This window comes from Acomys minous, assembly GCF_964271855.1.
Source record: "Acomys minous genome assembly, chromosome: 16".
Lineage (NCBI taxonomy): Eukaryota > Metazoa > Chordata > Mammalia > Rodentia > Muridae > Acomys > Acomys minous.
Window position 1 is genome coordinate 61,951,501 of NC_140498.1, and position 27,036 is coordinate 61,978,536.

The following is a 27,036-nucleotide window of genomic DNA, read 5'->3' on the forward strand; positions in this document are numbered from 1 at the left end:
AGCTCACTATAATTCAAATGGTGATATCTGTTAATGCATTGTTTTCTTATCTTCTTTTTTAGAGAAATGTCTTACAAAAAATAAATCAGCTACCTGATTTTGAAGTACACGGTTTTGTCAGAATTTAATAATCATTGATACACTTCAAACAGTGCATATTTCCACTCTTGCTTCTCTTCAGAACTTAAAGGATGCACTAAAAGTAATTCAAGATAAATGCCAATCAACAGAGAAGAGGGGAGGGAGGTAGAAAAACAATTTAGGAATACTGGGCTCATGTCAGAGAAATTGTATAAACAATTACTAACGATAAAAATTAATTTTAAGCTGAGTATATTTTCTCACGCCTGTAATCTCAGTAGGCAAGATGCAAAGCTTTCAGTAGCCCTTTTTAATTCAATCTGTAAATGGTATGAGAAAACCCTATAGATACTATACCCTGTACAATAGCCACAAATAATTTAAAACATCGTGGTGTAAAACCTAACAAGCAAGTGAAAGACTTGTATGACTATAATCCAAGGCTCTGATAAAAGAAACAATAAGAAATCAGAAGATGGAAAGATCTCCCATGCTCATGGTTGGATAGAATAAAGAAGTAGAAACTGCCATCTCACCTAAATCAATCAATAGTTTTAATGTAATGCCCATAAAAGTTACAACACAATTCTTTGTAAACCTTGAAAGAGAAAATCTAACTTCATATAGAACAACAAAAAACCCAGCAGAGTTAAAAAATTTTCTGCGTAATAAAGAAACTTCTGGAGGTATCAAATAAAAAAACACTTGGTACTGGCATTAAAAACAGACCAGCTGATCAATGGAATTGAATCAAAGACCCACAAATAAACCCAAACTCCTACTGACACTCGATTTTTTATCAAGAAACCAAAACTGCACAATGGAAAAGCAAAGCATCTTCAGCAAATGGTCCCGGCCAATCTCGATGTCTGCATCTAGCAGAAGACATGGAGATCTGTGTTTCTCACCTTTCACAAAACTCAAGTCTAAATGGATCAAAGACCTCCACATAAAACTGGATAGTGTAAATCTAATAGAAGAGAAAGTGAAGAATAGCCCTTAACACATTGGTAAAGGAGACAACTCTCTGAATGTCACAGGCACTAAGATCAACAACTATAAATGGGCCCTTAAAGGACTGAAAATGTCCTGGAAGGCAAGGGATACTGTCAATAGGAAAAAATGGCAGATAGCTGACTGGAAAAGACCTTCACCAATACTATGTCCGACAGAGGGATAATATCCAAAACACAGAAAGAACCCAAGAAATCAGACACCAATAAATCAAATCATCCAAGTAAATAATGGGGATAAGAGCTAAACAGAGAATTCTTAACACATGAATCTCGAATCTCCAAGAAGCTATTAAATAAATGTTCAACATCCGGACTCATCAGGGAAATGCACATCAAAATGTCTCTGATTTCCATCTTACACCTGTCAGAATGGCTAAGATCATGAACCTAAGTGACAGGACACGATGGTGGGGAAGTGGAAGAAGGGCAACATGCCTCCATTTCTGGTGAGAAAGACAATTTCTACAACCATGTTGGAAATCAATCTGGAGGTTTCTCAGAAAATTGTTACTAGACATACTTAAAGATCTACCTACCTCAACAGCTATACCACTCCTGGGCACATAAATAAAATAAGCTACACCATAACACAAGGACACTTGCTCAACTATGTTCACAGAAATTTAATTTATAATAGACAGAAACTGGAAAAAACACAGATGTCCCACAACTGAAGAATGGATAAAGAAAGTTGGTACAGTTACAAAGGCAATACCACTCAGCTATTTAAAAAAAAAAAAAAAAAAAATTAATACGATTACCAGGAAAATGGATGAAACTAGAAAAGATGGATGGACATACAAAAGAACTTAATGAGTGAAGTAACATAGATCCAAAAGATGTGCATGGTATGTACTTACTTATAAGTGGATATTAACCATGAATATTGAATAGCCATGGTATAATCCACAGAACCAAAGAAGCCAAGAAGATCTTAAGGGAGGATGTTTGAAGTCCACTCAGAAACTAAACTAAAATAGATATCTGAAATAGATGAAGGGAAGGAACTAGGTGGGAGAAGAGAGGAGAGGTAACAGGGGTGAAGACAGTAGCCATGATCCACATGTAAATATTTATTCCTGATATGGAAATGGACAGTTCACAAATTGACTAAAGTGAGTATTTTAAAACTCTGCTGGGGTACACTCCTTTAATTAAAGAACTTAGGAAGTTTAGTCAAGAAGAAAGCAAGGCCATTTCTCTGGGAAACAGACAGCCGTCAAGGCCCCCCTGAGTTAGCATAGCTTTATTGGAAAGACTTTTCTCCAAGACTTTAGATGCAGTTGTACTAGACTTAATATGCCTTGTCACACAGACATCATAATACAAACAAATAAAAAATTACTAATAAAAAAAATCTCTGTAATGACAGCTCAAAACAGATTTTCATTAGACATGCTGCTGCCATTAAATGTCTTTAAATTTAGTCCCCAGGTTATGTTTTGAACAATTTAAATATGGACTGGACACAGCAAGCCTAGCCACTTAAGACATGTACCCAGCAATGATAGTGACAGAAGTATTTCTTAAGGACACTAGTGCTTTCAAACATCAGTGACAAACTCCTAAGTGGAAGGTCACAGAGGATGAAAAAGAAAGAAAAGTAGAAGATAGAAAGTACAAAAGCTGAGGTCAGGAAGTTTTGCACAAGCTATGTCTTATGTCTAGTAAGGTTTGTAAGAATTGCATCTTATATACCGCTCACAGGGGGAAATGAAATGAAAGGGAGATGTTTATGACGTCAAGTGAAGCTTTCATACAATGAGACAAACTCGAGAGGAGAGAGAGGATCTTACACCTAAATGTGAAATGCTAAGGGCAGAACTTGTAGCAGATCCTACAGAAAATAAGGCTTTCCAAGGTTGGCATCCTTCCTAGAACATTTCTATACAGCAGCCCAAGCTCCAAAAGAATTGCCCAAATGCAGCCCCATAGGAAGTTATTCAGTGGCCAGGTCCAGGTCCAGGTTCAGGAAGGCACTAGGGTCACATAGGACCCCAAAACTGGCCACATCTGGCCTCTGCTTATCACACAGCCCCAGAGAGGACCCACCACACCTGCTCCTGCAGCTCAACTTTCTGATCCTCCCCATTGTGGGTGTTCAGGTGGCATCTGCAGTTGCCCTCCCCTTCCCCTACATGCTCTGTTACATCCCACTTCTTTCTCCAACCCTGCCCCATGAAAGGAAAGCCTCTGCACATTCTTAGCATTCCTTGAGATGCTCCAAGGCCCACCCCTGGGGCCAAGGGCTTCCCTAGTACAGCAGGTGGCAGATACTTCATCTTCCTTCACCTGCAATCCTTGATGCCATACTTGGGGGGTGGGGTGCCATTTCTTCTGGCTTTGTCCCCTGAGGCTACTGAACTAGCCCAGGGATTTCAGTTCCCAAGTAAACTTGCCATTTTTACATTCTATCTGGCTTTCACTGGCTTATTTCACCTGTGGAGATAACCCATCAGCCCACAGTGACCCTGAGCTCACCAGGTTGTCATTTTGGACCTTGCTTGAGCTTCCCTCACAGCACTCAGCAGCGGTGCTTAAAGCACATCACACAGAACCATTAAAGAAAGTTAAGCTAAAGACATGCACCTGTGCATGGCAGCCAGAAGAAAGAGTCTCATCTTCACAATGGCCTCGAGTGACATGAGCACCCCCCTTAGAATTACAGTGTCCTGAAGGGACACAGCACAATAATTCATGGCCCAGGCTTCCTGTCGAGGGCCATACATTTCCAGATCTACAGATACTGGCATTTCAGTAGCACGTGTACATATTCTCTAATAGCCTACTGGTCTATCTTCCCACATAGCGCCACCACTCCAGCTAGCTCTCCACAGCAGCCTGCTCCTTCCATTTCTGGGCAGTCACTCTCCACTTACCAAGTCGGGACTGCAGAACTTGCTTGAGCTTCCCTCACAACACCCAGCATCAGAGGTCAGAGCACACCACAGGGAAACATCTAAGCCTGAACAGCTACAAAGTTGACTCTTCAGCAAGATTCCCGGAAGTACCCACCTCCCCATCGGACCTGGGGCGTGTCTCTAACTGGAGGCCCTGATTGGCCACTTCGTCTTGAGTGACATATCCACTTCTCCAGGTTAGCATGCTCTGTTAGGGGCACAGAATCATGGTTTCCGGCCCAAGCTTCCTTCCCAAGGGCAAACTTTTTCCAAAGCTGTAGAGACTTGGATTTCAGTAGTACTGTCCTCCAATGGCCTCAACATCTGTCTTCCCAACTAACCCGGGGAGGACACACTGCTTGTGCTTCCTCAGCACAGCCTCCTGCTCCTCCCCTCTGTGGACAGTGACCCTGACCTCAACAAGTCACACACCCAGTAGCCACTTCCCCTGCTTCCTCCTCTATCTAGGTGGGTAACTTTTTTTTTTTGTTTTTGTTTTTCGAGACAGGGTCTCTCTGTGTTAGCCTGGGCTGTCCTGGACTCACTTTTTAGACCAGGCTGGCCTCGAACACACAGCGATCCGCCCGCCTCTGTCTCCCAAGTGCTGGGATTAAAGGCGTGCGCCACCACGCCCGGCCTCTAGGTGGGTAACTTGAAGAGCCCATTTCTCAACTTGCAGTAGAATTATCCATATGTCTCACTGGTAAAGAGCAATGTTAGGAGACAAGACTTTAATTTTGTGTCTTCAGGCTGGGTACAGGGAAACTACTGCTTCTTTTTACCAGGGAGTTATGAGACAACCCTGGGAGAAAAGCAGGAAACAGATGACAAACACTGGGAAACACTGTTGTTAGCCTACAACTCTTCCCGAGTGGGAAAGTGAAAAACAATTGCACAGCTATGCTAGTCAAGGTTCTCTAGGTGAATGGAACTGATAGAAGGAATCTTTCTTTGGTCCCAGGTTTTTTCATATCTATCATGTGAAAGGTAGCTGTGCACAGCATGAAGCCACAAAAACAAAACTTTTGTTTACTAAACTCTCTCCCTAATTTTGACTATTTGGGTACCCTTTCAGTTGTGGCACAGATTGAATACTCCACTCCAAGTTGAAAGATAGGCTTTGCAAGCTATGCACCCTGATTCCAGGAAGAAGAAGGGAAGTGCCTGAACATTTTGAAGGGAGAACAGACAGGTTCAGCAGTTGTGACCTGGTGAGATCAGGGTGGCAGCCCAGTAGGGGCCTGGCAGTCATGGCACACACCTTTCATCCCAATGCTTAGGAGGCAGGGGCAGGGGATCATTGTGAGTTCGAGGCCAGCATGGTCTCCAAAGTGAGTTCAGGACAGCCAAGGCTACATAGAGAAACACAGCCTTGAAAAATAAGACAAACAAACAAACATGCAAAATTCCTCATGTGAGTAAGGTAATGAAAAGACCATTTCAGTAACATGTGCAGCAAAGCTTCTGCTTTCAGAGCAGACCAGAAGGTCTGCAGTAAATGCCCAGTGAAACGTGGTCGACAGTAGCTAGAGCACAGACTAAGTTTTGAGACTCAGCTACAGGCAGAAGTCCCCATTGTGAAGAAGGACCTGATTCTAGCAGGGTGTGTGAATTTGTAACTTGCCAGCTTTATTAATTCATGCATGTGAATAAAAGCTGATTGGATGTTTAGTTCCAGGTTGATTAGGTTAGCTTGAGCCAGTGACTATTACAATTTCAGTTAAGGGGCCATTATTTGTAGCTGTTTGTGTCAGGTTAACGATCTCAGCAGCTAACATTGCACATAGGGGCAAGGCATTGTTTTTCTCTGTTGCCCTTGGCTGCCATGGACTCACATTGCAGACCAGGCTGGCCTTAAACTCACAGCGAGCCACCTGCCTCCTGAGTGCTGGGATTCCTGGCGTGTGCCATAATGCCGGGCTTCCAAATATATCTTAGACATAAATGTTACATGCTAAGAAGAGATTTTTAGAAGTTAGAGAAACCAGGGGTCTGAGTTTGTAATCCTGCCAAGGATGTTTCTACTCACAAGCCCCTGCTCCCAATGCTTTGTGTAGATGTAATCCACACAGTGCAGGTAGTCAGAGACCATCACCAAGTCCGGAAAATTACTAAGACCGAAAAGGACCTCACAGGTGGCCACATCTGCTGCTGCTTATCTCGCAGCCCCAGGGAAGACCCACTACACCAGTTTCCTCTGCTCAGCTGTCTGTTCCTCCTACTGTGAGCAGTGACTCTGCACTTACCATGTTGTGTCTTCTGACCTTGCCTGAGCTCTCCTCACAGCACCCAGCAAAAACACTCGGAGGATATCGCACACAGTCACTCAAGTCCACTCCAGTACAGAGAGGAACTTGCAGCATGGCACCCAGAAGAACACTCTTTCTCTCTTTCCTGGAGTCCCTTATTAGCCACTGAGTCTTGAGTGACAGGAGCACTTCCCTATGGCTAGAGTGTGCTGTAGGGACACAGCACAGTAGTTCCTGGAACAGGCTTCCATTGCAGGACCAGTCTATTTTCTTAAGTGGAGAGATTTGCATTTCAGTGGCACTCCTACCTGTTCTCCAAGAGCCTGCATTTCCACCTTTGCACTCACCCCAGGGCAGAACCAGCCACTCAGGCCTCCTGAGCTCAGATGCCTGCCCCTCCCCCTTTGCCCTTGAGCTCACCAGGTCCCAACTTCTGAGCTTGCCTGAGGTCCCAGCAAAACCCTCAGGCACTTCCCTTCTTCTTCCTGGAATCAGCATGCACAGCTTGCAAAGCCCAGTGCTCAAATTGGAGTGGAGTTATCAGTCTGACCCACAAGTGAAAATGTACACAAAAGATTCCCAATTAAAGAGAGTTTAGGACACAACATTTTTGTTTTGTGGCTTCATGCTATGTTCAGGGAAACTGCAGCTACCTTTCACCTGATAGATATGAAACAAACCTTGGAGGAAAGCAAGAAAGGGATGATAATCATTTTGGAGGGGCTGAAGAGATGGCTCTGTGCTTAAGGGTGCTGCCTACTCTTTCAAAGGTCCTGAGTTCAATTCCCAGCAACCGTATGGTGGCTCAGTCATCTACAGGGAGATCTGCCACCCTCTTCTGGTGTCTGGTGGGCAGGCATACATGAAGGTGAAACACTGTATACTTAAACAAATAAATCTTAAATATATATATATATATATATGAAGAGACAATCATTTTCGAGCACTACAGTTAATCAACACATCATTCTCATTGGAAAGGTGATTAAAAAGAAAACAAAAAACCATAGTTGTGCTAGGGCTGGGGGTGGGGCTGGGGTAGACGGTGGAGTAGAGCTATGAAGGGAGGGAGGGGTGGGGATGAGGGCGCCTTCCCCAGCAAGGAGAGAAGAGTCAGTGGGTCTCTGCTGAGCAGAGGGCTCTTAGAGGAGATAGGGAACCAGCAAGGACAGGGAATGAGCCAGGCATTATGTTCAAGGTAATGTCTCAGGTGACAGACTAGCAATCAGGCTGCTTCCCTGCTGTGACACACAGGCAACCAAGTGCTTTTTAATTACCTAAGTTTCAGATAACATGCCAGTAACCCCAGCACTTTGGAGGCAAATTCATATCCTGGAATTGACACCTTGGTTATGTGAGGATCAGAAAGAATAGGAGGTGTTCCCAGCAATGGTAGAGCATGCCTTTACTCCCAGCAATCCTGAGGCAGAGGCAGGCCAATTGCTGGGAGTTAGAGGCCGGCCTGGTCTATAAAGTGAGTCCATGACAGCCAATGCTACACAGAGAAACCCTGTCTCAAAAAAACAAAAACAAAAACAAAAAAAATCCACAAACAAACAAAAACACGAAGAATAGCATTTATGGATTTGATGAAAGTCATGAGGTCATGTAGCCCTGGGCTATGGAGCTTCAGTATAAATTTTGTAGCCAAACCTTGTACAAATCTCTCCCCATACCACTTAATCCTAATTAGAGTCCTGTTTTGTCAGAATGCATGTCTTTGTACCCTATTCTTGCCTGTTGGCCAGGGAGGCCAGGAGATGGTGTCAGAATGCCTGGGATTAGAGCAACAGATAGTAATGTGTATGCTTTATGAATTTTCCAGAAGCTCTATGGTAGCTAACAATCTGCTATAACTTCTGCCCCATGAGATCTGGAATCTTCTTGGCCTTTGTAGGCACTGTGTACAAATATATACAGGCAAACACCTGTAATCATAAAATAAAAAAGAAGGAATGGAATTCTCTACAGTGATGTCATAGGCCTCAGTCGGAGCAGCTAGGGCTAGTTAAGATGAACTCTTTCTGATCCTCTATGAAAGCCAATGTGTCCTTCATTTTAGTCAGCTTGCTCAGAGACATTAGCCGCTTTTTTCTGACGTTAAAGTAGCTCAGCATAGCCATTAATCTAAGAGCAGAGTCCACAGTGCAGATAGGTGATGGTTTCTTGATGCTTTTTTGTATTTATGTTGTCTGTATTTCATAGTTGTGAAAACAGGTCATTGGCAGCAGTTTATCTTTTCTACTGTCTGCTCTTCTGGTACTCCCATGTCAGAACACTGTCCCTGAAAAATGAACTGCTATGTCACTGTTGTACTTAAGAAACAAGTCTGGGAATATCTTTCTGTGTAAATCTTCCATCTGCTTAATTGGCTAGCCTTGCAGACTCCTGTCTCTATTAAATTGTTCAAAGCATAATCTAGAACCCCATCCTAAAAAACATGTAACAATGACAGCATATGTGAAATGCAACATCTCTTCTAGTCTGGTTTCTTTTTTTGCAATAGCAAGATATGGTTTCACACTATCATTAAAGAAGTTTTTTTCTTAATCTCCTGAATAGATAGAGTGATTTCTCCCTATGAAGGCTTGTTAATTCTAGAACATCTGCACCTCTAGCTTTGTAGAAAAATGTTTCTGAAATAATGTTTACTCATGTTGTTTCTTTCCTAATCTGTTGCCTTCCATGGCAGTGACCTTGCTGTCCCCTTGGTTAAACCATGTAAATCCTTAAATTTAAAGACTGTATCATGAGCCGGGTGGTGGTCGCGCATGCCTTTAATCCCAGCACTCAGGAGGCAGAGGCAGTCGGATCGCTGTGAGTTCGAGGCCAGCCTGGTCTACAAAGGGAGTATAGGCCAGCCAAGGCTACACAGAGAAAGCTTGTTTTGAAAAACCAAAAAACCAAAAAAACAAATACAAAGAAAACAAACAAAAAAACTGTAACATGACAACATTTTAAAATTATCATTTGAGCTGGGCTGTGGTGGCACATGCCTTTAATCCCAGCACTCCGGAGGCAGAGGCGGGTGGATTGTTGTGAGTTCGAGGCCAGCCTGGTCTACAAAGTGAGTCCAGAACAGCCCAGGCTACACACAGAGACCCAGACTCGAAAAACTAAAAAAAAAAAAAATTAACCATTTGAGTCTGGTAGTCAACTATCCATTGCAGTCAGAGGAAAAGAATCTCCATAAGGAGCATGGTTTTTCTGCCTTCAGATCAGATTTGCAGGAATAATTTATTGTCTATTCCACAAGGGTAAATGGGGTAGGCAATTAGCTGCTGCAGCTAAAATTCTGAAAAGTGAGTATTGTGAGGTGTGGCCTTGTAGGATCTCTAAAATCAGGCTCTGCCGGGTGTGGTGGCGCACGCCTTTAATCCCAGCACTTGGGAGGCAGAGGCAGGTGGATCTCTGTGAGTTCGAGGCCAGCCTGGTCTACAAAGCGAGGCCAGGGCAGCCAAGGCTACACAGAGAGACCCTGTCTCAAAAAACCAAAAAACAAAAAACAAAAAAAACAAAAAAAAAGAATTTTGTTTCTGTTTTCTCAACTCCTATTGGTTTCCTTATTTCTGTTTAGAACAATGTATCATGTAGCTCAATCCTGCCTGGTGCTAAGTAATTTTTAATTAATTTAAACACACATTATCTTGCCTCTCCTGCCAAGTGCTGGAAAGACAGGCCTGCAACTCTTTACTGGCTGGGCCTTGACTGATCTGTGAGATGGAAAAATAAACCAGTTCATCAATGTCCTCTAGTCGGGATGCTGAATTGTCAGAGCCTCTGTGATTGGGATGGACAGTGAGCAATGGTGTTTCTGTTGGTTCATGTTGTGACCTGTGAAAATGACATTGACCTATGAGCCTTCCTCGGTCCAGATTTCCTGGGGAGTAGGAGGCTCTGCAGGCCTGTGTACGGGAGGTGGGGATCCTTGTAATGTCACTGTCCAGAGTACACACACAGCCATTAATTTTGGAGTGTGATGGGAGGAAACTTTGAAAACTAAAGGTCTATTTTCTAAAGGTTCAGATTTTTGCATTCCAGTTTCAGGTTTGTACTTTACATGTTACAAAATAGTTTGGAAACAGATAGAAAGTGGTGATGGAGATCATCCTACAGCAATACATATTTAGAATATTCTAAACTTTCTGCTACTACCAGGCAGCCTGGTATGATCCAGAGAAATTCAGTTCCAGGGGAGAGATGGAGTTTCTGAAGTGCTGATGTTTCTCAGGTCTGGATGGTTTTGGGCTAAGTGGATAGGGGAGATTTCATATCTTTTGCTATAATCCATGTGGAAGGAAACAGAGATTAAATTTTTCTTCTACATTGTTTTGGGTTAGAACATCAGTGTGGCTGGCTTTACATGGACCCATGAGGAGGCATGAGAGGATGCAGAACCTTAGCAAGAGATTACCCTCCTGCGCAGAGAGAGAACTCCAGAATATGAGGCCTGTTTGTAAGAAACAGAAAGTCCACAACATAACAGGTTAAGGTTCACTTTTAGTTAATTTTATGTGAGTTGTGACTCCATTTATTTAAAATTTATACAAATAGAATCAGAAGTAAATGTGTAATATCAGTGTAATAAACATGTAAGGGCTTGATTCAAAGCCCAGTGTAGAAAGCAGCTGACAGTCCAAAAGCTGACATGTGACCAGATGTGTGAGTGATAGATAAAACCTTAGTAGTAAATTCTGACCTAAGAGCAGCCACGACTGCAAGTTGGTGATAAGAGTGACGCAGAAAGCTAGATGTGTGAAATAGAGAGGATAAGGTTAAGTTAAGTATAAAAACCCTGAGAAGAAGCAGCCAGTTTCCTCGCTGTCACCATGACTACCTGAAATGCTGCCAGACGACAAGGCGCTCTTCCCGGAAGGAGCAGACAGACAAGCTGTCAGATAACAACCCGAGAACTGAATCAAGTCGCAGCAGCGAACCTGTTCGACAGAACATTGCGATATCAGGTCGTATACCCTAATGGCATAAGCTCCTAGAACATTGATATTATAAGATGCTAAATGCTACTCCTATTGGAATTAAGATAGTTTTAAGAGTATAATGGAATGGTATTGGTGGCTCAGCCTTGGAGCCTTAGCCGCCGCCTTTTGCTGTAGTTGTTTTTGTATTGCTAATAAATCTCTCTTGCTAAAACGTACCACTTGCACTTGGCCTGCCTCCTTTGTTCTGGATCCTGAGTGTAAACTCTCTGCTCGCGACAATCAGTCAAGTACAAACTTTTCCTGCATGTATTTTCTTAGGTCTTTTGTCAAAAACTTTTGTGTATGTTTCTGCCTTTTTTTTTTTTAGGCTTTTTCTCTCCATCCCCTTTATTCTTTCATAGCTATTGTACACATTCTTGATTATTCTAATTTCTTGTGATATTAAAGTATTTTCTAGTACTAAACTTTTTAGTATGGTCAGTGTATATGTCACTCCACATGAAGTGGCGAATCAGAGCCTCCAGGCAGAGACGCGGAGGCGGGTTCTTCCGGGAGCCTTGCTGAAGAGCTGGGCAGGCTTGCGTGGTTCCGCGTGGTGTGCGCTGACCTCTGCTGCTGGGTGTTGTGAGAGAAGCTCAAGCAAGTTCCGAAGTCCCGACATGGTGAGTGGAGGGTCACTGCCCACAAACGGGAGGAGCAGGCTGCTGTGGAGAGCTAGCTGGAGTGGTGGGGCTGTGTGGGAAGACAGACCAGTAGGCTATTGGAGAATACGCACACGGGCTGCTGAAATGCCGATCTCTGCAGTTCTGCAAATGGACTGGAAGCCTGGGCCATGAGCTATTGTGCTGTGTCCCTTCAGGACACTGTAATTCTAAGGGAGGTGCTCATGTCACTGGAGACTTGCTGGCCAATCAGAGCCTCCAGGCAGACCAGCCAGTATGAAGATGAGGCTCTTTCTTCTGGCTGCCACGCACAAGTGCAGCTCTCTAGCTGAGCTTTCTTTAATGGGTCTGTGTGCTGTGCTTTGAGCACTGCTGCTGAGTGCTGTGAGGGAAGCTCAGGCAAGCGCCAAAGTGGCAACATGCTGAGCTCAGGGTCACTGCTGACTGATGGGTTATCTCCACAGGTGAAATAAGCCAATGGGGCCAGATTGACAGTAAAACGGAGGCAGGTGGATCTCTGTGAGAGGCAGGTGGATCTCTGTGAGTTTGAGGGCAGCCTGGTCTACAAAGTGAGTCCAGGACAGCCAAGGCTACACAGAGAAACCCTGTGTCGAAAAACAAACAAACAAAAATAAAGTAAACCGGGCAAGTTTACTTAGGAACGGAAATTCCTTGGCTAGTTCAGGAGCCTCAGTATACAAAGCCTGAGGAAATCGCCCTGCTGGACCCGCTAACAGGCCTGTTAGAAGTCAGGATGCTAGGATACAAGATGCAATTCTTTTAAGCCTTACTTGATATGAGACATAGCTTGTGCAAAACCTCCTCACCTCAGCCTTTGTACTTTCTATCTTCTACTTCTCCTTTCTTTCTCATCCTCTGGAACCTTCCACTTAGGACTCTGTCACTGATGTTTGAAGGCACTGGGTCCTTAAAAATACTTCTGTCACCAACATTGCTGGGCAAATGTCTTAAGTGGCTAGGCTTGCTGTGTCCTGTCCATATTTAAATTGTTCAAAACATAACCTGGGGACTAAATTTAAAGAAATTTAATGGCAGCAGCATGTAGAATGCAAAATCTGTTTTTAGTTGTCATTACAGAGATTTTTTATTAGTTTTGTATTTGTGCGTATTATGTGTGTGTGTATTATATGTATGTATGTATGCATATTAATTCTAGGACCGCTGCATCTAATGTCTTTGAGAAAAGTCTTTCTGATAAAGTAGGCTAACTCAGGTGGCCTTGAAGCCTGTCTGTTGCTTCCCAGAGAAATGGCCTTGCTTTCTTCTTGACAAAACTTCTTTAGTTCTTTAATTAAAGGATTGTACCACAGCAGAGTTTAAAAATACTCACTTTAGTCATGTAATGAACCGTCCATTTCCATATCAGGAAAAAGATTTTCCTGTGGATCATGGCTTCTCTCTTCAGAACAGAACAGAATGCACAGTTTACTTTTACACTGCAGAGTGAAGCAGGACAGGCCGTAACTAGCTCACAGACTAATGTTTAGGGCAGTCAGCTGCAAGAGTCAATACTATGAAGAAAGACCTGATTGAGGTAAGGTGAGTGATGTCATTTTCCAGCATGGATTAACTCATGAATGTGAATGGAAACAGACCAGATCGGTGGGTAAACACCGGTAGTTTTAACCACCGAATATTAAATTTCTTTTTAATGGACTCTCCTATGCAGATATGTGCAATCCTCATTGACACAGTTAAGTCAGCTCAGACATTTGAGACCTAGGCTACTGGTTGTTGGTGACTGTCTGATCTCAATGGCTAACATTGCACAGAAGGGCAAAGTCAAACAGTAGAAGTTTGGTACTAGAGTTTTTGGTGTCACTTATACATACTATAGTATCATCTGCCAATTAGCATACATTGAATGCTTCCTTTCCAATTTCCACCCTCTTGATCACTTTTAGTTGCCACATTGGTTAGGTTGGACATCAAGTGTTATATTAAGTAGAAATGGAGAAAGAGGATAGACTTCTCTTTATTCAGATTTTAGTGGAATTGCTTTGAGGTTCCCTCCATTTAAGTTGGTGTTGCTATAGACTTGTGTAAATTGTGTTTAATATGTATAGGTATGTCCCTTGCATTTGTAATCTCTCCAAGACTTTTATCATGAATTGGTGTTGAATTTTTGTGAAGGGCTTGCTTAGTGTCTAATAAGATGACCTTGTGATGTTTTTCCCTATGTCAGTTTATTTATTTTATCATGACTGGTTTTCCTGTCGTGAGCCATTCCTGCATCAATGGGATGAAACTTCGTCAACTATTGTGGGTTATCTTTTTGATATGTTCTTGGATTAAGTTTACATTTATTTTATAGAGTATTTTTGCTTCAATGTTCATGAACAAATTTGGTCTGTAAATCTTCTTTGTTGAGTCTTTATATCCTTCATGTGTCAAGAAGGTATTGTGGCCTCATAAAATGAACTGGGTAACTTTCCTTCTGTTTCTATTTTGTAGAGTACTTTGAGCAGTATTGAAACTAAGTCTTCTTTGAAAGTCTCGTTGAATTATGCACTAAAAGCATCCAGTCCTGCATTACTTCATATATATATATATATATATATATATATATATATATATATATATATATATATATATATATATATATTATTTATACAGTATTCTGCTCACTTGTATCCTGCCCACCACAAGAAGACACGAGATCTCATTACAGGTGGTTGTGAGCCACCATGTGGTTGCTGGGAATTGAACTCGGGACCTTTGGAAGAGCAGACGGTGCTCTTAACCTCTGAGCCATCTCTCCAGCCCCAGTCCTGCATTTCTTTTGTCGGAGTCTTTTAATGAATTCTTTCATGTCACTAGGTGTTAGAGGTCTACTTATGGTAAATTGTTATGTCATCTGGGGTTAACTTTGGTAAGTGCTACATGTTGTTGTTATGTTTACCTGTAAGTAATTAACATTATTAGGCCTATACCTGTTATTATTACAACAGTATAACCCGCTAGCAATCAGTCAAGACACAGACACCTATTATATTTTAAAATACCTGTAGTTAACCTAGGGCAGGGCAGATATTAATTCTCTAAACTACTTCCCTTAGTGGGGCAGGTATGGGATACCTGTCCCAATCCCACAGCATTTAATTCTAATAATTTCTATCAAGCTACCATGCTAATCTTCTCTGTGTCGTTCCAATTTTAGTATATGTGCTGCCGAAGCGAGCACTGTTCTAGACTTTTATATGTGCTTGTAAGTACTTAGTAAGAAATTCCTGTATATGTTATGTATGCACTTAGTGCTCTCAACTATCCTTTTTTCTTCTTTTTTTTATTAATTAATTTATTCATATTACATCTCAGTTGTTAGCCCATCCCTTGTATCCTCCCATTCCTCCCTTCCTCCCATTTTCCCCCTACTCCCCTCCCCTATGTCTGTGTCTGAGGGGGACCTCCTCCCCCCGTATATGCTCATAGGGTATCAAGTCTTTCCTTGGTGACCTATTATCCTTCCTCTGAGTGTCACAAGGCATCTCCATCCAGTGGACATGTTCAAGTATGGGGCACCAGAGTTTGTGTGAAAGTTAGATCTCCTTCTCCACTCAACAGTGGAGAATGTCTTGTCCATCGGCTAGTCTGGGTAGGGGTTCGAGGTTTACTGTCTATATTTCTTTGGCTGTTGCCATAGTTTGCGGAGGACCCCAGAGCCCATACTCGTCTGGTGTTTTCCAGGACCCTCTGGATCCTTCTATTTCATCATTCTCCCAGGCTTCTCACACCTAAAGTCTCAGTAGGATGTCCTCCCCTCTTACCCACTTTCCTGGTATGTACAGTTTTTCATGGAGACGTACACCTTGGACTAGTGTCTCGATATAAGTGAGTATATACCATTTAGGTCTTTTTTTGTGTGTGTGGTTTTTCGAGACAGGGTTTCTCTGTGTAGTCTTGGCTGTCCTAGACTCGCTTTGTAGTCCAGGCTGGCCTCGAACTCACAGCGATCCGCCTGCCTCTGCCTCCCAAGTGCTGGGATTAAAGGCGTGTGCCACCGCGCCCAGCCCATTTAGCTCTTTTTGCTTCTGTGTGAACTCACTCATTATGACAATTTCTAGTTCAATCTATTTGTCCACAAATTTTGGAAATTCCTTGTTTTTAATAGCTGAGTAGTATTCCATAGTGTAGATGTACCACAGTTTCTTTATCCATTCTTCTACTGAGGGACACATAGGTTGTTTCCAAGTTCTGGCTATTATGAATAAGGCAGCTATGAACATGGTTGAGCATATATCCCTGTTGTATGGTAGTGTATCTTCTGGGTATATTCCAAGGAGTGGGGTAGCTGGGTCTTGAGGAAGCCCTATTCCCATTTTTCTGAGAAAGCGCCAGATAGCTTTCCAAAGTGGTTGTACTAGTTTGCATTCCCACCAGCAATGAAGAAGTGTTCCTCTTTCTCCACACCCTCGCTAGCATGTGGTGTCAGTTGAGTTATTGATCTTAGCCATTCTGATGGGTGTAAGATGGAATCTCAGTGTCGTTTTGATTTGCATTTCTCTGATGACTAAGGAGGTCGAGCATTTCTTTAAGTGTTTCTCAGCCATTTGATATTCCTCTGTTGAGAATTCTCTGTTTAGTTCTGCGACCCATTTCTCTATTGGGTTATTCGGTTTGGTGGTGTTTACTTTCTTGAGTTCTTTATATATTTTGGATATTAGACCTTTGTCAGATGAAGGGTTGGTGAAGATCTTTTCCCAGCCTATAGGCTGTCGCTTTGTTCTCTTGACAGTGTCACCTGCCTTACAGAAGCTTCTCAGCCTCATGAGGTCCCATTTATTAATTGTTGATGTTAAGGCCTGGGCTGTTGGTGTTCTGTTCAGGAAGTTGTCTCCTGTGCCTATGTGTTCCCGACTCTTCCTCACTTTTTCCTCTAACTGGGTTAATGTCTGTGGTTTTAGGTTGAGGTCTTTAATCCACTTGGACTTGAGTTTTGTGCATGGTGACAAATAGGGGTCTAACAACTATCCTTTTATCATCACTTTTATTGTGTACTATATGTTTACATATGATGTGCATTCATTTGCATTGAATTCTACAAGGTCTTTAATATCTTTCTTTATTTCTGTCTTGACCCATTTTCACTCTGGGGAGAGTTATTTAGTTTCCATGAGTTTTAAAGACTTCCTTTGTTTCTGTTGTTGATGATGTGTAGCTTTAGTCTATGCTGGTCAGATAGAATGCAGGGGTTGTTTCGATTACCATGTACCTTTTGAGACTTTCACGGTGTTTGAGTATGTGTTCAATTTGGAGATATTTCCATTTGTTTTTGAGAAGAAGGCAAACTCTTCTGTGTTTGTGTGGAATGTTCTGTAAATATCTGGTGAATTCTTTGGATTTTAATGGCAGTTAGCTGAAGCATATTTCTGTTCATATTATTCATGCAGAATCAAGCAACAGGTAAACCCTTCTCTGCCATGCACTCTTTTTGTGAACTATGTATACTTTGCAAGAAAGTTTCCAGGTCCACTTCTGAGGATCTCCAGCAGCCAGGCAGGGCTGTTTCAAGTTTTGGCCCTGGAATCCCCCTACATCATTCCCTGGGTGCCCCCTTTTTACATGTTCTGCTCACCTGGGTGCCACCTGCGTGTGTTCCATGAGAAGGGTTCTCAGATCTTCAGCTTGTGGTGTTGGCCTCTCCACACCTCCAGACAGCAACATCCAGACAGCTAAATCTCCACAGTGCTGGGATGAGCGATCACACCCCTGGAGAAACTGAGAAGCTGAAGCCATGGAAAAGGCAGCAGCACCCAAAGCATCGTTGTAGTTGCTGCTGACAGGGATCTTACAGGGTGGGAGGTTTGTTCAACTGGAGCTACTCTGTGAGCTCCAGTGCGAACTCTATTGTAGGTTTAGCTTTTTCAAAACCTACTTTACTTAGGGTTCCTAAATCCTTTTATCTTCCTTTTAATCTACCATCGAGAGGTAGGGGAGAAAGAAGGTTCATAGAAGAAAGAGGGTGTGAACTAGTTTAGAAGTAGTTCTTTGGGGAGATTCTATTCTTCCTTGGCAGGGTACCAGAAATCCAGTCCAATAGGAAGCACCAAACAATACCATGAATCAGTGACAACAGATGATAAATGCTTGTTCTGCTTGAGTTAAAGATAAATGTGTGTTCTGTTGGAGTTAAGCAATATTACCCTGCATTGTTTCTTTCTCAGGAGAAGAGTAGGGCACTAGAACATCCCCAATACCTCTACCTTATATCCCATCGAATTAGTTTAAAATGCTTTGTCTATCCACCTAGGCACAATGTAGCAGGAATAGAGTTTTTCCTGCCTAGGTAGGATACAATATACCTGAAATAAAATTGATTCTTCCTGATTATCTTTTTTGAATTACTCTGTGAATGGTCTGAGTCACAGTGTCCTTTCTCAAACCCATACTATGTTCTTGACCAGTCAGTTTTTGTTAAATGGTCAGTAAACTATCTCTGACCTGAGTTTGGTGTCCATGCGGTCAGTGTGGGCTATTCCTGAACCCCAAGAGGCCAAAGCCAGCAGGCTTGTAGGCTTAAGAATGTTTCAGCTGCAGATAAGCCATTAAAGCAGGTAAAAAATGTTAATGATGAGGCATGCCCTCATCAGAATGGCTGATTGCTATGTCTGTGAGAGATTATATTGATTGCTGAGTGATGTGGCAGGCTCTTCCAGTAAGGTTGCAGTATCCCTTAGCAAGTGTGCTTGGGTTGGGTAAGAGATCAGGCTGCATATAAGAGAGTGCTCAAGTAAGCAAGCAAGCGAGGAACAATGTTTGTCCATGGTTTTTGTTATGATTTTCAAGGTTGAGTTTTTCTTTTAACCTTACAGAATGTTGGACTGTGAGCTGACAGAACCATCTAAAAAAGCAACAAATGGGGCAGAAGAAAGTGCAGTCTGTGGGTTTAGAGAAAAAACAGAACTAGGTAGTTTTAGATGGCAGTCACATCCTGAAAGAGAGGAAGGGATTTTCAAGGAGTTTATCACCAGTAAAGAGAAAGCCCTACTCTGCATTGGAAGCCTAAGATGGGCAACACCCATTCTTGCTACACCTTAAATGAATGGAAAGTATAGGCAAAGTGATTGCAAAGCAGGCACTTCATATAAAACCTGCTGCAACTCTGGTCCATGGCTGGCATATTTCATCTCAGTTTAGAAACCAGGGTTGGCAGGATCACCCATTGCTGTAGTGGTGTGTATTTTTTTTTTAATATTATTTATTATTGATACAGTATTCTGTCTGCAGGGCAGAAGAGGGCACCAGATCTCATTATCGATGGTTGTGAGCCACCATGTGGTTGCTGGGAATTGAACCCAGGACCTTTGGAAGACAACCAGTGTTCTTAACCTCTGAGCCATCTCTCCAGCCCCCATTGCACTGGTTTTTAAAACAAGAAAGATGCACAATTCATGGTCATGTATTCTGTCTTGTGACTTCAGTTCAACATTGCTCCAACTATTTATGTTTTGCAAGGCAGTGCCCCAGTAAGGACACTGTGAGATTTCATTTCACCAGGCTTTGGCTATGTAGCCCGTGTTGCATTTTGAGACCATAAGATGTTGAGATACCTAAGCTGTGAGAAATACATCATGGAGAGATGCATATACTGAGTTAAAGTAACAAAACTGAGTGATGAATGAGAAATTGCAGTCATAGGGCCATCTATACCCTGTGAAACTGAAGCCCCATGTATCTGAGACAAAGCTAGAGTATTTGGTGTTTGAGTTGCTGGATTTATTTATTTATTTATTTATTTTGTCTCCATCCAATCTTGCCTCACTATATGTACATTCCTCTCAATTAGAATGGGAAGGTTTATTCTGTGCCATTGTATATTGCAAAGGTATAACCTGTTTCCAGATTTTAGAAAATATAGCTATCAAAAGATTATCTGGAGTGTCAGAAGAGTCTTTGTACTCTTTTTTTTTTTTTTTTTTTTTTTTGGTTTCTTGGTTTTTTGGTTTGTCTGTTTAGCCTTGGCTGTCCCGGACTCACTTTGTAGACAAGGCTGCACAGCTATCTACCTGCCTCTGCCTCCCCGAGTGCTGGGATTAAAGGCGTGCACCACCACACCCAGTGTGTACTTCTGAATGGTAGATGAGCTATTGCAGACTGTTAGGATCATTGAAGTTGATTGAAATGCATTTTCACTGTGTGTGAATAATGACCAATATCAGAATTTAATTGATCAAATCAGAATGACTCTGGTTAGTGTCATTTCTTTAAATACTTATCTTCTTTTTTTAAATTTTATTTTGTTTTATTTTATTTTGAGACAGGGTTTCTCTGTGTAGCCTTGGGTATCCTGGACTTGCTTTGTAGACCGGTCTGGCCTCGAACTCACAGCGATCCACCTGCCTCTGCCTCCCAAGTGCTGGGGTTAAAGGCGTGTGCCACCACGACCGGCTCTTATTTTTTTTTATTTATTTCATTATTATTATTTTTTTAATTGGCTTTCTTAGGGGAGCTTTTGTAGTAGGAGTTTACCTAGATGTCTTTTTAGGGATGAGATTTGAGTGGCTGTAGACTCAAGCCATTTTATGTTTTTGTTTCTTCTGTGTTGAGTTTGAACCTGTTTGTTCAGCTTCCTTCTCATGCTGTCAAGCATCCATGACTATAGACTGAGCCGCTCAATAATGAACAAATGATTTAAATCACTTTACAGCCTGACCTGTCCCTCCTCTACTCCCATTCCCACCATCATTTCCCCTTTCCCCAAGTAGCCCTCGTTTTCCTTAGTGAAGGGGAGGCCCACAAGTGTTATCAACCTCCCCTGGCATCTCAAGTTGCAGCACGACTAAGAACATCCTTTCCCACTGATGCCTAAGGAGGCAGCCCAGATAGGGAAAAGGGGATCCAAAGGCAGACAACATGGGGAAGATGGCTCCTATTCCCATTGTTAGGGGACCACATGTTCACCAAACTGCACATCTTCTATGTATGTGTAGTCAGCCTATGTATGCTCTTTGATTATGGTTCAGTTTCTGTGAGTCCCCATGGACTCAAGATAGTTGACTGTAGGTTTTCTTGTGGTGTCCTCAACTACCCAGGATCCCACTATCTTTCTTCCCAACCTTCCCCCAAATTCCCTGCGCTCTGCCTGTTGTTTGGCTCTGGGTCTCTGCATCTGTTTCCATCAGCTGCTGGAGGAAGACTCTCAGAAAACTCTTATGCTAGAAACGTGTCTGCAAGCATAGCAAAGTATCATTAATAGTGTCAGGGATTGGCTCTTTCTCCTTTGGGTAGGTCTTATGTAGAGTATCAAGTTATTTGCTTGCCATTTCTTCAGTCTCTAATCTATCTTTATCCCTATACTTTTTGTAGGCAAGATAAATTTTGGGTTGAAGGCTTTAAGGATGGTTTTGTGTCCCCCTCCCTCCACTGGAAGTCCCACGTGGCTATAGAGGTTGGCAACTTCAGGCTCTTAGAACCTGATGGTACGGGTCTCAGCTAGATTCACCCTCATAGATTCCAAGGACCCCTCCTTTCCCAGGGATGCCCCCTTCTGCAGAAGAGTGTTAATTCAGAACATGGCTGGTCTCGAAAGAGATCACATTCAAAGACTTTCTTAGGCTTATGTAACCCAGCAGGCAAGAGATCACATCCAGAGGTCTTCTACGTCTGTGTGATCCAGTTGTAATACAAAACATGCCTTTAATTCAGGAGACAGATGCTAACAGATTTGAGTTTAAGGCCAGCCAGGGACAGAGCAGGTATCAAGTAAAGAAAAGCTTAGATCCAGGTATGGTGATATAGTCCTTTCATCCTAATTGAAGGTTAAGTGAATTTAAAGAAGGAAGCAGCACCCAGGCTTGATAGTGATATGATTGTGTGGAAGAAGAGGTGATGAATCAGAGAAGATGTGGTAGAATAGGATATGGCCAACTCCACTAGAGAGAGCCCAGGGAAGCTACATAAAAGGCATTTGTACAGAGAGAGGAAGCAGTTTTACCAGGAACCAGACCACAAACAAAATGAGATGTCTTTCTCTTGCCAAAAGCTCAATGATGGTGCCATTACTTTAGGGGTTTTCTTCTGCTAAAATTAAACTAAGTTCTTAACAAATGAATATTTATAAAAGTATAGTCTTGAAGGTAAGTAAATACTTAAATAGAAGTGGATCAGGGCATAATGATTTTACAGTTTTGCTGCTGGGCAGTAGTGGCATATGCTTTTTTTTTGTTTTGTTTTGTTTTATTTTGTTTTGTATTTCCAGACAGGGTTTCTCTGTGTAGCCTTGGCAGTCCTGCACTCACTCTGCAGACCAGGCTGGCCTGGAACTCACAGCTATCCGCCTGCCTCTGCCTCCCAATTGCTGGGATTAAAGGCGTGCACTACCACTTGGGAGCCTAGGCTTTAATCCCAGCACTTGGGAAGCCTAGGCAGGAAGATTGATATGAGTTCGAAGCCAGTCTGGTCTACAAAGGGAGTCCAGGACAGTCAAGGATATACAGAGAGGCCCTGTCTTGAAAAACAAACAAAAACCGAAAACAAACAAAAAACAAAACAATAACAAAAATACTATTGCTACGCAGCACATCTTCCACAGTGGGCAGTTGAAAAACACAGTTTTATAGTCAAGGTTCTCAACATGAGCATAACTGGTAGAGTAGATCTCATTCTGTGTATTTTGAAAGTAAATTTTTTCAATGTCTCACAACTGTGGTCCAGCTAGTTCAACCTTGGCTATCTACCAAAAGAAACGTAAAGACTCCAGAACTTGTTTGGTCCATGAGGCTGGATGTCTTATCTGGTGCTCAGTATACTCCAGAAGTTCAAAAAGTAGGATGTAAAGACACTAAAGGAATGAAAAATTCCTAGCCTAGACTAATGTAAACAGGCAAAGAAAGAAAGCTTCCGTCTACAATATCTTCTTTATATGTAGGTTGACACCCATAGCTGTGGCCCTGATTAAAGATCAATATTATCATCTCAAAAGATCCGCATTAAAGAAAGGTCTTTTCCGTTCAGAAGCCTTATTTCAGAAAACTCTCTCCAAAAAGAAAGCCTGGGGTACTATATCGTGAGTCTGGACAAATTCATATAGAGTTCTACATATTCCTACTCATGCTCAACTAGCACCTCCACGTCTAAAGATGGTCGCAATGTAAAGACAGAGACATCTGCGACCACTGTTGGCTAAAAATCATGCAGGAACATATATAAATTATAAAAAGAAGGACACACTTGCTTTCATGGAGGACTCAAAGGAGTTCATTTTAGCTAGCCCTGTCTGCTCTGACTGAGGCCTGTGACATCACTGTACAGAATTCCATTCCTTCTTTTTTTCTAAGCCTTTTTTTAATTTTCTGATTACAGGTGTTTATCTGTATATATTTGTACACAGTGCCTACAAAGGCCAACAGATCCCAGATCTCCAGGGGCAGAAGTTACAGCAGATTGTTAGCTACCATAAAACTTCTGAGAAATTCATAAAGCATCTTCATTACTATCTGTTGCTCTACTCCCAGGCTTTCTGACACCATCTCCTGGTCTCCCTGGCCACCAGGCATGATAGGGGTACAAAGACATGCGTTCTGGCAAAACAGCACTCTAACGAGGATTAACTGGTATGGGGAGAGTTTGGTGCAAGGCATGGCTAAAAAATTTATACTGAGGCTCCATAGCCCAGGGCCAAATGACTTCATGACTTCCATCAAAGCCACAACCCCATTCTTGGTGTTTTTGTTTGTTTGTGGATTTTTAGTTTTTTTTTTTTTTTTTGAGACAGGGATTTTCTGTGTAGCCTTGGCTGTCATGGACTCAATTTATAGACCAGGCTCGTCTCTCACTCCCAGCAATTGGCCTGCCTCTGCCTCAGGATTGCTGGGATTAAAGGCATGCTCTACCACACCTGGCCACACCTTCCATTCTTTCTGATCCTTACATAACCAAGGTGTGATTTTCAAGGAAATGAATTGGCCTCCAAAGTGTTGGCGTTACTGGCATGATATCTGAAACTTGTATAATTAAAAAGCACCTGGTTGCCTGTGTTTCACAGCAGGGAAGCAGCATGACTGCTAGTCTGTCACCTGAGACATTACCTTGAACATCATGCCTGCCTCACTCCCTGTCCTTGCTGATTCCCTATGTCCTCTAAGAGCCCTCTGCTCAGCAGAGACCTACTGATTCTTCTCTCCTTGCTGGGGAAGGCGCCCTCACCCCCTACCCCTCCCTCCTTTCACACCTCCACTCCATCCTCTACCCCACCCCCACCCCCAGCCCTATCACAATTGTGGGTTTTTGTTTTCTTTTTAATCACCTTTCCACTGAGGATGTTGTGTTGATTAACTGTAGTGCTTCAAAATGATTATCTCTCCCTCTCTCTATATATTTTAAATTCTTTTATTTAAGTATACAGTGTTTCACCTTCATGTATGTCTCCCCACTAGAAAAGGGCGCCAGATCTCCCTGTAGAAGACTGGGAGCCACCATATGGTAGCTGGGAATGGAACTCAGGACCTTTGGAAGAGCAGGCAGCACTCTTAAACAGAGCCATTTCTCCAACCCCTCCAAAATGATTATAATCTCTTCCCTGCTCTCCCCTCAGGTTTGTTTCCTATCTATCCTGTGAAAGGTTGCTGCAGTTTTCCTGAACACAGCATGAAGCCACAAAACAACAATCATGTTTCCTAAACTCTCTGTAATTTGGAATCTTTTGTGTACCCTTTCACTTGTGGGATAGACTGATAACTCCACTCCAGAATGGGCAATGGCTTTGCAAGCTGTGCATGCTGATTCCAGGAAGAAGAAGGGAAGTGCCTGAGGGTTTTGTTGGGACCTCAGGCAAGCTCAGAAGTTGGGACCTGGTGAGCTCAAGGGCAAAGGGGGAGGGGCCGGCATCTGTGCTCAGGAGCCCTGAGTGGCTGGTTCTGTCCTGGGGTGAGTGCAAAGGTGGAAATGCAGGCTCTTGGAGAACAGGTAGGAGTGCCACTGAAATGCAAATCTCTCCACTTAAGAAAAAAAGACTGGTCCTGCAATGGAAGCCTGTTCCAGGAACTACTGTGCTGTGTCCCTTCAGCACACTCTAACCATAGGGAAGTGCTCCTGTCACTCAAGACTCAATGGCCAATCGAGGACTCCAGGAAAGAGAGAAAGAGTGATCTTTTGGGTACCATGCTGTAACTTCCGCTCTGTAGAGAAGTGGACTTGAGTGACTGTGTGCGATATGCTCTGAGTGTTTGTGCTGGGTGCTGTGAGGAGAGCTCAGGCAAGGTCAGAAGACACAACATGGTAAGTGCAGAGTCACTGCTCACAGTAGGAGGAACAGGCAGCTGAGCAGAGGAAACTGGTGTAGTGGGTCTTCCCTGGGGCTGGGAGATAAGCAGCAACAGATGTGGCCACCTGTGAGGTCCTTTTCTGTCTTATTAATTTCTGGACTTGGTGATGGTCTCTGACTACCTGCACTGTGTGGATTACATCTACACAAAGCATTGGGAGCAGGGCCTTGTGAGTAGAAACATCCTTGGCAGGATTACAAACTCAGAACCCTGGTTTCTCGAGCTTCTTCTAAAAATTCTGTTCTCAGCATTAAACATTTATGTCTACGATATATTATGAAGCCCGGCATTGTGGCCCTCGCCCCAAATCCCAGCACTCAGGAGGCAAGTAGCTCACGGTGTCTTTAAGGCCATCCTGGTCTGCAATGTGAGTCCTTCGCAGCCAAGTCTAACACAGAGAAACAATGCCTCCAACAAACCAAAAAATAAACAAACAAACAACCTATATATATATATGTCATTAATTAATTTTGTGGAGGTTGTAAATGTTATCTCATGTGTTGGGAAACACTTCAGTATTAAGCTGTGACCTCTTGCTGTCCTGGTATTCATTGCATAGATGTGGCTGGCAGTCACATCATGAGATTGTCCTGTCTCAGCTTCTTGACTACTGAGATTAACAGCATGAAAAACTACACTCAGTTTAAAAATCGTTTTTATCATTAGTAATTGTTTATATAATTTCTCTGACATGAGCCCAGTATTCCTAAACTGTTTCTCTTCCTCCCCATCCCTCTGATGATTGGCGTTTATCTTGCAAGGCTATATCCTATTCAAGGGCTGAGGAATGACAGAAGTGGACCTCAGTTTTCAGGATCCTTATAAAATGACTTGGTTACATTAGAACATCTGTATCAGGAAATTAGTGGAGGAAGCCACAGAATTATGTGAATATATTGTCAATAAAGGACACAGTTACAGTGTTATCACTATTATGCTTTCTCTTGCACACCTGTATGAGATATTATAGGATGCAGTGACCTATGATGATGTGAACGTGAAATTCACTCAGGAAGAGTGGACCTTCCTGGATCCTTCCCAGAAGAGTCTCTACAGAGAGGTGATGCTTGAGACCTACAGGAACCTCACTGCCATAGGTAGGACTGTGAATTTTATGTTGCTTTTTAAAATCTAGTGACAACTGTTTCTCCATTGCTATTATTTGTTATTGTAATGTCAACTGAAAATAAGGATGAATTAGATGATTAAGTCAGCCAGATGTCTGACGTTAACTGAAGGGTAACTTGAATTTTGCCTAATTTCCAATAATATATTATGCATTTTTGGTTCCTCTATTTTAGGTTACAGTTGGGAAGACCATAACATTGAAGAGAATCTTCATACTTCTAGAAGATATAGAAGGTAATTTTCATATGCAAGTTGATATGATTTCCTGTGAATTACTTTTAGTGCATCCTTTAAGTTGTAAAGAAAAGCAAGAGTGTAAATATGCACTGTTTGAAGTGTATCGATGATTATTAAATTCTGACAAAGACATGTACCTCAAAATCAGGTCTCTGATTTTTTTTTTTTTTTTTTTTGGTGTTTTGAGACAGGGTTTCTCTGTGTAGCCTTGGCTGTCCTACACTCAATTTTAGACCAGGCTGGCCTCGAACTCACAGCGATCCACCAGCCTCTGCCTCCCTAGTGCTGGGATTAAAGGCATGCATCACCATGCCCGGCTCTGATTCATTTTTGTAAGTCATTTCTCTAAGAAAGAAGATAAGAAAACAGTGCATTAACAAATATCACCATTTGAATCATAGTGAGCTAGATTGTGCAACTGATAATCTTTTTAGTCTCATACTACATAGATACTGCAGAAGATGTACACATTAATCTTCTATGGATACAAGCCCTGTTGGCATAGGAACATTGAACAAAGCAATATAACCCTCTCTTACC

General features: G+C 42.5%; 2 protein-coding genes across 3 annotated transcripts in view; both read left to right on the forward strand.

Moving 5' to 3' along the window:
* Nucleotides 1–11,397, forward strand: part of LOC311587560 (zinc finger protein 431-like) — a 129,978-nt gene extending 118,581 nt beyond the window's left edge. The window contains exon 4 of the mRNA XM_084764522.1: nucleotides 11,099–11,397. Coding sequence (XP_084620648.1) covers nucleotides 11,099–11,240 — 142 coding nt within the window. The 3' untranslated portion in view covers nucleotides 11,241–11,397. The remainder of the gene's footprint in view (nucleotides 1–11,098) is intronic.
* Nucleotides 11,398–11,586: 189 nt separating this feature from the next.
* Nucleotides 11,587–27,036, forward strand: part of LOC311587557 (zinc finger protein 120-like) — a 62,550-nt gene continuing 47,100 nt past the window's right edge. Inside the window, exons 1-3 of one of the 2 annotated variants that reach the window (XM_084764519.1) lie at nucleotides 11,639–11,848; nucleotides 26,102–26,228; nucleotides 26,433–26,493. In XM_084764519.1, the coding sequence (XP_084620645.1) occupies nucleotides 11,660–11,848; nucleotides 26,102–26,228; nucleotides 26,433–26,493 (377 nt within the window). In that variant the 5' untranslated portion in view covers nucleotides 11,639–11,659. Of the gene's footprint in view, nucleotides 11,849–26,101; nucleotides 26,229–26,432; nucleotides 26,494–27,036 lie in introns of both variants that reach the window. The other variant, XM_084764520.1, reaches the window with a different exon arrangement.